At 48.2% G+C, this 13,281-nt stretch overlaps 1 protein-coding gene across 1 annotated transcript; it reads right to left on the bottom strand.

The window, feature by feature from the left end:
* Positions 1 to 9,705: 9,705 nt before the first annotated feature.
* On the bottom strand, positions 9,706 to 12,909 carry LOC124664736. Its single transcript, XM_047202187.1, has 5 exons — positions 12,865 to 12,909; positions 10,678 to 10,926; positions 10,450 to 10,605; positions 10,133 to 10,374; positions 9,706 to 9,808 (listed from the first exon to the last, which is right to left on the bottom strand). Exons 1-5 carry the CDS (start codon positions 12,907 to 12,909, stop codon positions 9,706 to 9,708), a joined length of 795 nt encoding a protein of 264 aa, XP_047058143.1.
* Between the last annotated feature and the right edge of the window lie 372 nt (positions 12,910 to 13,281).

Genomic DNA, 13,281 nt, shown 5'->3' with positions numbered 1-13,281 from the left:
GGCCGTCTGCATAAAGGTCTAAGGAGAAAGCTCGCATTTTGGATTTCTCGCTTTTGATTATTCTCAACTTAGACATCCATACCGGGACAACATGAACAACAGATAATGGACTCCTCTTTAATGCATAAGCATGTGGCAACAATTATTATTCTCATATGAGATTGAGGATATATGTCCAAAACTGAAACTTCCACCATGATTGATGGCTTTAGTTAGCGGCCCAATGTTCTTCTCTAACAATATGCATGCTCCAACCATTAAGGTGGTAGATCCCTCTTACTTCAGACAAGACGGACATGCATAGCAACTCACATGATATTCAATAAAGAGTAATTGATGGCGTCCCCGGAGCATGGTTATCGCACAACAAGCAACTTAATAAAAGATAAAGTGCATAAGTACATATTCAATACTACGATAGTTTTTAAGGCTATTTTGTCCCATGAGCTATATATTGCAAAGGTGAATGATGGAATTTTAAAGGTAGCACTCAAGCAATTTACTTTGGAATGGCGGAGAAATACCATGTAGTAGGTAGGTATGGTGGACACAAATGGCATAGTGGTTGGCTCAAGGATTTTGGATGCATGAGAAGTATTCCCTCTCGATACAAGGTTTAGGCTAGCAAGGTTATTTGAAGCAAACTCAAGGATGAACCGGTGCAGCAAAACTCACATAAAATACATATTGTAAACATTATAAGACTCTACACCGTCTTCCTTGTTGTTCAAAAACTCAATACTAGATATTATCTAGACCTTAGAGAGACCAAATATGCAAACCAAATTTTAGCAAGCTCTATGTATTTCTTCATTAATGGGTGCAAAGTATATGATGCAAGAGCTTAAACATGAGCACAACAATTGCCAAGTATCACATTATCCAAGACATTTTAGAATTACTACATGTAGCATTTTCCAATTCCAACCATATAACAATTTAACGAAGAAGAAACTTCGCCTTGAACATTATGACTAAAGCATAAGGACATATTTGTCCATATGCAACAGCGGAGCGTGTCTCTCTCCCACAAAGTGAATTCTAGGATCCATATTATTCAAACAAAAACAAAAAACAAAAACAAACCGACGCTCCAAGTAAAGAACACAAGATGTGACTGAATAAAAATATAGTTTCAGGGGAGGAACCTGATGATGTTGTCGATGAAGAAGGGGATGCCTTGGGCATCCCCAAGCTTAGACGCTTGAGTCTTCTTAAAATATGCAGGGATGAACCACGGGGGCATCCCCAAGCTTAGAGCTTTCACTCCTCTTGATCATAGTATATCATACTCCTCTCTTGACCCTTGAAAACTTCCTTCACACCAAACTTCAAGCAAACTCATTAGAGGGTTAGTGCACAATTAATAATTCACATATTCAGAGGTGACACAATCATTCTTTACACTTCTGGACATTGCATAAAGCTACTGGACATTAATGGATCAAAGAAATTCATCCAACATAGCAAATACGGCAATGCGAAATAAAAGACAGAATCTGTCAAAAAACAGAACAGTCCGTAAAGACGAATTTTAAAATGGCACCAGACTTGCTCAAATGGAAAAACTCAAAACTAATGAAAGTTGCGTACATATATGCGGATCACGCTCGTAAATTGGCAGATTTTTTCAAATTTTCTACAGAGACTTGTGCCAGAATTAGTGACAGACAGCAATGCTGTTTCTGCGCAGCGATCCCAAATATAACATCAACTTTAGCATAGAAACTTTACTTGGCACAAAAACATGATAAGGAGAGGTTGCTACAGTAGTAAACAACTTCCAAGACTCAACAAAACAAAAATTGCTGTAGTAAAATAAACACATGGGTTATCTCCCAAGAAGTTCTTTCTTTATAGCCATTAAGATGGGCTCAGCAGTTTTAATGATGCACTCGCAAGAAATAGAAGTTGAAGCAAAAGAGAGCATCAAGAGGAAAATTCAAAACACATTTAAGTCTAACATGCTTCCTATGCATAGGAATCTTGTAAATAAACAAGTTCATGAAGAGCAAAGTAACAAGCATAGGAAGATAAAACAAGTGTAGCTTCAAAAATTTCAGCACATAGAGAGGTGTTTTAGTAACATGAAATTTTTTACAACCATATTTTCCTCTCTCATAATAACTTTCAGTAGCAACATGAGCAAACTCAACAATATAACTATCACATAAAGCATTCTTATCATGAGTCTCATGCATAAAATTATTACTCTCCACATAGGCATAATCAATTTTATCAGTTGTAGTGGGAGCAAATTCAACAAAGTAGCTATCATTATTATTCTCATCATCAAATATAGGAGGCATAGTATCATCAAAGTAAATTTTCTCCTCAATGCTTGGGGGACTAAAAATATCATGCTCATCAAAGCCAGCTTCCCCAAGCTTAAAATTTTCCATAGCATTAGCAACAATAGTGTTCAAAGCATTTATATTAATATGTTCCATGGGTTTTTAAATTTTCGCATCAAACCATCCATGTCTTAAATCAGGAAATAGAATAAGAAGGTCATTGTTGTCCATTATGCCTAACTAGTGTAAACAAGAAACCAAATGTCGCAATTGCAGAGTCTAAAGGAAATAGCTTCGAGTACTTACAACTGCGCTAGAAAATAGCTTAGTAGCCGAGATCCGGAGTGTGAGTACCTTTTACCTTTCCTCCCCGGCAACGGCGCCAGAAAAGTACTTGATGTCTACGGGTGCTTCTATTCTTGTAGACAGTGTTGGGCCTCCAAGAGCAGAGGTTTGTAGAGCAGCAGCAAGTTTTCCCTTAAGTGGATCACCCAAGGTTTATCGAACTCAGGGAGGAAGAGGTCAAAGATATCCCTCTCATGCAACCACTGCAACCACAAAGCAAGAAGTCTCTTGTGTCCCCAACACACCTAATAGGTGCACTAGTTCGGCGAAGAGATAGTGAAATACAAGTGGTATGAATGAATATGAGCAGTAGTACGGCGCCAGAAAATAGCTTGCTGGCATACAGTTGATGGTAGTAATATTGTAGGAAGTAAACAAGCAGTAGTAACGCAGCAGTAGTAATTCAGTAAAACAGTAACAAGCAGCGATAGCAGTATTTAGGAACAAGGCCTAGGGATTAGACTTTCACTAGTGGACACTCTCAACATTGATCACATAACAGAATAGATAAATGCATACTCTACACTCTCTTGTTGGATGATGAACACATTGCGTAGGATTACACGAACCCTCAATGCCGGAGTTAACAAGCTCCACAATTCAATGTTCATATTTAAATAACCTTAGAGTGCATGAAAGATCGATACGACTAAACCAAGTACTAACATAGCATGCACACTCGTCACCTTCACACCATGTAGGAGGAATAGATCACATCAATACCATCATAGTAATAGTTAACTTCATAATCTACAAGAGATCATAATCATAGCCTACGCCAAGTACTAACACGGATGCACACACTGTCACCATTACACCGTGCAGGAGGAATAAAACTACTTTAATAACATCACTAGAGTAGCACATAGATAAATTGTGATACAAAACACATTGCAATCATAAAGAGATATAAATAAGCACTTCACTACGCCATTCATAACAAGTGAATAAGTATTCTGTGAAATATAGCCTAAGAGACCCACACGGTGCACACACTGTCACCTTTACACACGTGGGACAAGGAGTCTCCGGAGATCACATAAGTAAAACTCACTTGACTAGCACAATGACATCTAGATTACAAGCATCATCATATGAATCTCAATCATGTAAGGCAGCCCATGAGATTATTGTATTGAAGTACATAGGAGAGAGATGAACCACATAGCTACCGGTACGGCCCGAGCCTCGATGGAGAACTACTCCCTCTTCATGGGAGCAAGCAGCGTTGATGAAGATGGCGGTGGAGATGGCAGCGGTGTCGATGGAGAAGCCTTCCGGGGCACTTCCCCGCTCCGGCAGGGTGCCGGAACGAGACTCCTGTCCCCTGGATCTTGGCTTCGCGATGGCGGCGGCTCTGGAAGGTTTCTGTGGGTTTCGTCCAACGCAATAGGGTTTTCGCGATGGAGGCTTTAAATAGGCGGAAGGGCAGCCTCGGAGGGGGCCTGGGGCCACCACACCATAGGGCGGCGCGGCCCCCCTCTGGCCGCGCCAGGGTGTGGTGTGGGGACCCCAGGGCTTCCCTCTGGCGGCTCTCGGGTGTTCTGGATGGTTCCGGGAAAAATAGGAACCCGGGCGTTGATTTCGTCCGATTCCGAGAATATTTCGTTACTAGGATTTCTGAAACCAAAAACAGCGAGAAAACGGAACCGGCACTTCGGCATCTTGTTAATAGGTTAGTTCCAGAAAATGCACGAATATGACATAAAGTGTGCATAAAACATGTAGATATCATCAATAATGTGGCATGGAACATAAGAAATTATAGATACGTTTGAAACGTATCAATGTGATACACTAATGTTTGTTTAAGTGGTACAGGGATTACATAGATATTTATTCATGTGTGTTGGATTTGATCGTCTGTCAAAAGTAATCAGAAAAAGTTGGCCAGGCCGGATAATCCGGGCCGGATATTGTTGAAATATCCGGCCCCCTGTTTTTGGCTAAGTCTCATGGGAAAAGCAGCGCAGTACCAGGGCCGGATTTTTGCCCGGATATTGTCCCGGTATTGTACCAGGGCCGGAATATCCGGGCCGTATATTTTGGAAATATCCGGCCCCCTCGATTTTGGCTAAGGACCTGAAGATTTGCTTCTCTGGTTAGGGGCCGGACATTTGGCCGGATAATGTCACAGTTTTGTCCTGAAGGCCGGATTATTCGGGGGGGATTATCCGGCCCTTACTTAGGCCAGAATATCCGCCCCCTGGAAGCTGCAACGGCTCGATTTTGAGGGGAGGTATAAATACCCCCCTTCTTCTACCTTGGTTGCTTGCTCAATCATTGCTCAAGAATTCTGCCAAGCCACCTCCATTAGAGCCACCTCAAGAAACACAAGATTTGCAAGATCTCCTTCCTCCCCCACCAAATTCTTGATCTTTGGAGATTCGAAGGAGAAGCCACCGATCTACATCCTCACCGAAGCGTTTTTCATTTCCCCCTCATTTGTTTGAGGGATCTCATGCTAGTGTTCCTATTTGGTTCTCTAGTTGATTTGTGTTGATGTGTTGTTGTTGATTGTTGTATTGTTACAGATTTGGGAGCCTCCAATTCAGTTGTGGATGTGTGCCCCAAGAACCTTGTAAAGGCCCGGTTTCCGCCTCGAGAAAATCCCTTAGTGGAAGTGGGCTAGGCCTTCGTGGCGTTGCTCACGGGAGATCCGAGTGAAGCCTTCGTGGCTGTTGGTTTGGCTTGCGTAGCAACCACACTCCTCCAAACGTAGACGTACCTTCTTGCAAAGGAAGGGAACTACGGGAATCATCTCCGTTTCAACGCGTGCTACACTCTCGGTTACCTCTATCCCACTCTATCCCCTATATATTGCGTAGCTATATCTTGCTTAGTTGATAACCTTGTCATATAGGTAAATTCACTTAGTTGCATATCTAGAGAATTTACCTTTGTGTCAAACCTAAATTGAAAAAGAACTAAAAATTGGTTAGCACCTATTCACCCCCCCCCCCTCTAGGTGCGGCATACGATCCTTTCACAACCTCACTGTTACGTTGGGGAAAAGTACTTTGATTGTGTTGTGCAGGTTCCACGTTGGCGCCGGTTTCACTGGTGTTGCGCCGCACTACATTCCTCCACCAACAACCTTCACGTGCTTCTTGGCTCCTACTGGTTCGATAACCTTGGTTTCTTTCTGAGGGAAAACTTGTCGTTGTGCGCATCATACCTTCCTCTTGGGGTTCCCAACGGACGTGTACATCTACGCGCATCAACTTGTCAAGGCCATGTGTGTTTTTCTTTTTCTTCTTCACCCTTGTAACCAGAATACATGGGGGTTACAAGGGTGAAGAAGAAAAAGAAAACACACACCGACACAACACAAGATCGAGAAGAAGAGGTGGCCACCCCCAAACCTAAGGGGCGGTTGGCCGATGAGAAGAACTCATCGTGACCCAAGCACAATGATCACAAGAAAGAGCCTCGAGGGCACGCAGGAGGGACATCCCAGTTCGACTCCTCGCCGGAGCAATCGAACGGCTTTGGTCCACCAAGACCAAGCAACGACACTGCACCATCGACGTAATCGAAGGGCAGCACGCATCCGAGACCACACTACGCACCGACACCATCTGCGTCGAGGGTGTGGCCGAAAGGTCGCGCGTGGCCGAGACAACGCCACGACGACCGTGTGTCACCAGCTGGAGTGCATCGCAAAGCAGAGTGCACCCATTGAGTACTCAGGCATGTAGCACCCTCAACGCTCCAAAGAGCCCTAACAAGGACCCGACATCGAAGTCCACCAACCGGCAAGAGAAAGCCACCACCACAACTGACACGACTCACCTCGCATTGTAGGGGAGACCACACCCATGGCCGCCATCTGCAAAACCATAGGGCACACCGGTAGGAAGCAGCGTCCTCCGCCACAGATGACAGGACAGAGGGGCTCGATACCTAGCCACGATGCCCCCTAGGCAGGAAGCGCGTCGCCACCATGGCCGCTACTGCGAAACCATGGCGCTCGCCAGCCCCAACGGCACCCGCTGCATGATGATGGCTGAGAAAGAGGCGACTTCCCTCGCAGCCACGCCACTGACCACTAGAGGCCGGCATGCTGCAAGCAGGCACACTGCCGCCTGACACCACGCCGGCCAGCGAGAGTACTGGCCCACGTCCACTGTCGCCGAGATGGCAGTACACCGAGGCCTGGGGGGTGGGCGCTGGCCGGGGTTCGCCAGCAAAGATATTTTCTTGGATCTCACAGTCACTTCAGGAACAAAAGAATACAGCGAGCTGAAGCCTGCTAGAACTGAGCTGTTCAGGAGCCCGCTCGTTTCATTTCTTTACGAGAGAGGATGGTGTCAGAACTTCAACCGGAGTGGCTTCCCTGGTCGTGATGAAGAGGTACATTTCTAGACCACCTCATTCTTCAATTCCATAGCGTTAAGCCTATACTACTCAGTGAGTTGTTTTTTTTATGGTCTGCTCAGTGAGTTCTTACTTACCTGGCCTGCTGATACGTCTCAAACGTATCTATAATTTCTTATGTTCCATGCTACTTTTATTACAATACTTGAATGTTTTATACATACTTTACAGCATTATTATACATTTTCCGGCACTAACCTATTAACAAGATGCCGAAGTGCCGCTTGTCTGTTTTCTGCTGTTTTTGGTTTCAGAAATCCTAGTAAGGAAATATTCTCGGAATTGGACGAAATCAACGCCTAGGGTCCTATTTTTGCACGAAGCTTCCAGAAGACCGAAAGGGAGACGAAGTGGGGCCACGAGGTGGGGACACACCAAGGCGACGCGGCCCAAGCCCTGGCCGCGCCGGCCTGGTGTGTGGCCCCCTCGTGCCGCCACTTGACCTACCCTTTCGCCTACTTAAAGCCTCCGTCGCGAAACCCCCTGTACCGAGAGCCACGATACGGAAAACCTTCCAGAGACGCCGCCGTCGCGAATCCCATCTCGGGGGATTCAGGAGATCGCCTCCGGCACCCTGTCGGAGAGGGGAATCATCACCGGAGGGGCTCTACATCATCATGCCCGCCTCCGGATTGATGCGTGAGTAGTTCATCCTTGGACTATGGGTCCATAGCAGTAGTGTTATCACCGGAATTTGACCAAGCTAGAGGTGGGCTGCGATCGAGATGGACTGGAAGATATATGCGTGGAGAGAGATGTGAATCGGCCTTGTGTATCAAGTTTGGGCTAGTTAGCCCGTGTACCTTTATAGTAGATTACGTAGAAGTTAGAATTTATCTCGTGCACGGTTTAGTGCACGCCCACATTAGAAAGTCCCCTGGACTATAAATATGTACCTAGGGTTTATGGAATAAACAACAACCAACGTTCAACACAAACCAATCTCGGCGCATCGCCAAACTCCTTCGTCTCGAGGGTTCCTCCGGTAAGCACCATGCTGCCTAGATCGCATCTCGCGATCTAGGCGAGCACGAGCCTGCCTAGTTGTTCATGCGTTGCTCGTCTTCGAAGCCTTTTGATGGCGAGCAACGTAGTTATCATAGATGTGTTAGGGTTAGCATTGTTCCTAGTATCATATGCTTTCGTAGTGCAACCCTTGCTCATCTAGCCGTCCTTGTACCTCATCATGGGTGCAGGGACGGCACCCCGCTTGATTATCGTTTAGTAGATGCTGATCTCGTTACGATCGCTCCTTGATTCGTCAAGGATTAGTTTAATATCTGCAATAGTTAGGCCTTACAAAGGGTTGGAGGATCCAGCGGCATGCGGGGTGTAGTTTGCTGCCCCTGAGACGGGATGTTCCGAGGATCAACCTAGTGTTGGTTTTTAGGCCTTGTCTAGGGCTGGCTTACGATTACCGTGCGTGAGCGCGAGGCCCAATCGTGAGTAGGATGATCCGATTATGCGGTGAAAACCCTAGATCGTCGTGGATCTCATACGCTTTACCTTGATCAAGCAGGACCACCATATATTCGGCCACCTTGGACGAATCATGGGTGGATCGGCTCCATGAGCCGATTCACAGGACAACCTCGAGAGCCGATCGAGGCTCTTATTTAACGTGTACGTGTGTGCCCTGCAGGAAACTAAGCGAGGCATCATCCACACCTTCCCGACCGGGTATAGGTCGGGTGGCACGCCCTTGCGATTTGCATCGGCGCGCGACCAGGAGGCTTTGCGGGCCGTCGCTGCGAGGGACCGGGGCCAGCCGCAGCCCTAGTTGTTCCCGGCTCTACGGTGTTGACCAGTCACTGCCCGCCGGTGGGTTTCTGACGTCAACACATTCTGGCACGCCCGGTGGGACAATCTTCAACAATCTTCAACATCCACCACATCGCCACCCACATCTGAGATGGCGGAAAGCACTCCGGTCAAGCACGAGGACCTGGCTGACAAGCTCAAGAAAAAGTATAACAAGGCCAAGGCGGTCCTCGGAACTGAACTCGTCGACTCCTGTGGGGAAACCCATTTGCGCGGCATCAAGCAACGGGGACATGCACCCGCTTCCTGGTGTCAACATGGTAGATCTTAACCCGCATTCTGACTGCGGAGGGAAGCTAGAGTTCTCCTTTGGCATCAGCTCGGCGGGGCTCACATGCCGCCGTGACAAATACAAGGGCAAAATCTACCCGACGAGCTCAAAAAGGTGGCGAACTAAAACACAGCATCACCAGACTCTCGCGGGCCTACTAACGTAGGAGCCGGTTCTAGGAGTCAGCTAAAGTCATGTTTCCGGTCCGGGCTCAACGTCGATCTAATGAACAATGGGATGCGTCGTTGTTGGCGCTGGAGGGAATCCACGTTGGTCCTGATGAAGCCAACATTCGCACCACCATACCTTGGCTAAACATAGAGCCGATTTCAGCAGTCACCTGGCAGAATCGGCTCGGGGGGGCACCTAATCAGGAAGCGCGCGCGCGACGCCGTTGGACATATGCGGAGAAAATTTGGTAACCGAATATAAAAGAAATTCGGATGCAACCGGAGACATATGCGGAGAAAATTTGGTAACCGAATATAAAAGAAATTCGGATGCAACCGGAGCCGATGCATGGCAGTTGACTTAACAAAAAAAGAAAAAAAGAAAAAAAGAGAAGTTTACAAGTGGCAGTTCAGCGAAGAGGCCCTATTGAAGAAATGCATTAAGAGCGTGAAGAGCATCGGCACGGATTCGATCCACCTCAGCAATCTCGACCTCGTCGTCCTCGTCTCTCCCCATCACCAGCTGGCTGCTTAGGGCACGGATTTCAGCTAGGTCGGTCTTCAGATCAGCGGAGAGACCTTGTGTTTCCTCTCGGGAGCGAGCAATGAGGGATTCCTCGTCTTGGATGAGTTGTTTGGTCTCCCTGGCCCTCCTTTCGAGGTCCTCCAGCTCCTTGCGTAGGGTCTCAAGTCTGGTACTATGAGTGGAAGTGGCGGTCTTTGCGTCTAAAGCAGCCTTCTTCTCGTTGAGCCGCTGGCATTTCTCTGCAATATCAGCTCTCAGCGGGAGTTGGGCGCGGCGGAGAGTGATCCTTTGACGAGCCGACTGCACCCTTGACTTGAAAACTGACAAAGTCACTGTCGGCCAGAGCTTAGCTACCAGCACCACTGGGAGACGAGGCAGGATGTCCACGAGGATGCCCCTTATCGTCTCAGGGTCCTCAACCAGAGCGTCAACTGGGGAGGAGAGCAGGACTTTGAGACGCTGGAGCGGACCGTCGACTGCACCAAGATTTGGCTCTTCACCTGTTTTAGGGGCGGCTGGCTCGATGGAATCGGGGTCGAATGTCAGCAAGCTCGAAGGATCGCACCCCTGGCAGAAGAACAAGAACGATATGGGCATGCAGCAGACATATAAAAAAAAAGAGAGAGAGGAAAGAGAGCGTACCTCTCCCAAGAAAGGAAGGGAAGCCGAGGTGGTAACAATCGGCTTTGCAGTATGCTGGTCAGACGAATGATCCGTCACGCGTGGCGAGTTGGAGGGACCAGGGGCAGTAGATGGCATCGGCACCTCTTCGATGACCCCGCTGGAGGTCTCATTAATCTGCAAGGGGAATGGTAAAGTGGTCCAGTTAGTGACAAGACAACAGGGAGCACAAGCTGTCAAGGAGGTTACCTTTGAAACTTCCTGGCTAGGAGAAGAGGTTTGCAACCCCGCACGAGCCCTTTGAACACATCGGCGCTTTATGCGCGACCTCGTCTGAACTGAAGACTGAAGAGCGGCGGGTTCGGGAGTCGACCTTTTTCTAGAAGCCGGGGTCGGCGAGTCCGCCTGGCTCTGTGTGGTGGATCTGTCCGTACCGCGTGAGTAGGAGTCCCTGGGACTGGACTGTTCTCCCTCACTGGAATTCTCTTCGGTGGAAGTCTGAAAGAAGGGGTACGACCATCTTACAAAGGTTGAGAAGGCAAGTGCGATCGATCGGGATATGATACTTACCCGCGAACTCGCTTGGGCGGGAGTTCGCGCGCGTCAGGGTCTTCCTGACAGCCACCTTCCTCACCGCCGTCCTCGCCCGGGTCGAGGCTCGGGGGGCAACCGGCCCCAAGGAGGCTTTGCTTTTGGGAGCCGATTTTGGTGAAATCGGTTGGCCTTCCATTATAACGTTCTTCAGAGGTGGCGAACTCTGACAGAAGAGGACCACTGGGGCCGGAGGAAGGAAGTCAAAGGGAGAGCCATCAGCTTGCATGGGAGCAGGGCCGTCTTGTTCCTGCCAAGAGGTGAAGTCAGTTCACAGGTGGATCACCACTAAGTGGTTACGGGAAATGTTTTAAGGAATAGTACCTGGTCAGCGGAGAGGTCATGCGCGGCGTCAAGTTGTTTCAATTGCGGTCCTAACGCCCTCCTAAAAACATGGGTCTTCCACATGGACCACCAAGTCTCGAAGCCATCGGTAGTGGAGGAGAAACGGAGGTTGTGAGGAATTGGAAGGACCAAAGCATCAAAGAAGGTGTAGCACCTATGACTAGTAAGATTGTCAGGCAGTTCGGCTCTACTGGCGGTCAGGTGGTGTAAGAATAAGTGCGGAGGCACTTGCCCGAGACCGAGCTGACGGGCTACCACTACCGGTTGATAACACTCATAACCAGGTTTGATGATCCGGTTTGAGGTGCTCATCCCAACAGGGAGAAAGCAAGGACGGATCATGATGGAATACAGGTGCCGAGTGCTATCGTCATCGGCAAAGCTACCCAATCGGAAGGAGACTGGATTTTCAAAATCTTCCGTTTCAGTATAGGGAAGGAACAGGGGGTTGTCCAAACCTTGGAAGAAGACCTTGAACCACCCTGCTGCTTCCTTAGGGATCAACCTGCTGCCTGGGAGACCGTACAGGGCTTGACCATAACTGGTGCATCGAATATCCTTCCCGTTAACATCTGGGAAGGTGCAGGAGGTCAAAGGTGGGAAGTCTGGGATCTGATCCCGAAAGTATAACTGCGCCCATAGCTGAATAAACCACCAGGGGCCGCCAGTTTTAACTGTCTTCTGAGAGAACAGCTTGACAGACATCAGTTGAAGAGATCGATATACCTCTCCAAGGAACAGTTTGCCGATGCCGAGATGGGTACCTTTGGCCAGTTCATAGGCAAGGGAAAGGTAGTTCTTGGTAGGAGCGAGTGATGGGCCGCAGAATATGAAGTGTTTCAACCAAAAGTTTAGGAAGGCTGTGTGTTCTCGCTCGGTCACGGGGCCTTTGGTTTTCATATAACGATCAAGATAGGCGCCCCAGCTGGTACACTCTTTTTTAGAAGAAAGGGTGAAAGGGACTTTCGGCGGTTTGAAAGCGGAAGGGCTTGGAGACGCAATGTCCAGGCCCGTGATCATGGCTACGTCCAGACAGGGTTGGTGTCATCGGGCCATGGCCGAAAATGAAGCGATTCGACGCATCGGACCGAAGTAGCCGATGGTTTTCAGAATATTTTCATTCTTCTCGAGAGGAGACAGTGATAATGATAAGGCATCGGCTATCCCTATAGATTCCCAGGTGGCATAATGGGTTTTGGATACTCTATTGTACCATGACACCCAACCTTCAGGAGGGTTAGGCCAGGCTCGTAGGCAGTCGGCCCAGGAGGTCAGATCTAAGTGCTGATTCACGAAGGGGATTCTGTTAGCTTCACAGGAGATTAAATGAGCAGGACTCTCGGAAGAGCGGGGGCCAAGACACATGGAATCTGGGAGAGAAGGATGCGGCAATAGGATGTCGGAGACCTAAAATCAATAACGGAGTAGAACATTAAGTCAGGTGTTCTTCTGTTCAACCCTGATATTGGCCCTAATGGCGAAGAAGCGGTGGAGTGTTACCTTCAAGCCGGAGACCATGGTGTCGGCGTTGGACGATTCCGCCATTTGATGCGCTGCGGAGTTGGGGCGGTTGAGATCCGAAGCTCGCGAGATCGCGTAGGTGGCGGATTTTGGGGATCTGAGTTTGCTTTCTCGGACGGAGGTTGCAGGTGACCGTTTGGAAGGGTAACCAGGTTTGCCCTTATTTGTTATATGGTAGGGGCCGGTGCGACGCCATCGGCTCCTTTGGGGGTTTGTTTGACTTTGACTATCGGCTAAGTTAACTAGAAGCCGATCACGTGGGGGAAAAGAGCCGATTGCTCAAAGACTGCCAGGATTGTCAAGGCATGCGAAAGAAATAGTAATAGACGATGCATCGCGACGGTTCTGCTCTGCCACGACATGACCCTACGAGAGAAAAACGTAATGATTTTGGAA

Source organism: Lolium rigidum, chromosome 1 (genome assembly GCF_022539505.1).
Source record: "Lolium rigidum isolate FL_2022 chromosome 1, APGP_CSIRO_Lrig_0.1, whole genome shotgun sequence".
NCBI lineage: Eukaryota > Viridiplantae > Streptophyta > Magnoliopsida > Poales > Poaceae > Lolium > Lolium rigidum.
The sequence above is the reverse complement of the archived record's forward strand: the minus strand, read 5'-3'. Positions and strand labels throughout refer to the sequence as shown.

Coding starts and splice junctions, on each gene's coding strand:
- LOC124664736 (XM_047202187.1), bottom strand. CDS start 12,909: ATGGCGGAATCGTCCAACGCCGACACCATGGTCTCCGGCTTGAAG. Junction 10,927..12,864: donor CCATGGTCTCCGGCTTGAAG/GTAACACTCCAC, acceptor CCCTTCTTTCAG/ACTTCCACCGAAGAGAATTC. Junction 10,375..10,449: donor CCCTTCCTTTCTTGGGAGAG/GTACGCTCTCTT, acceptor TTCTTCTGCCAG/GGGTGCGATCCTTCGAGCTT.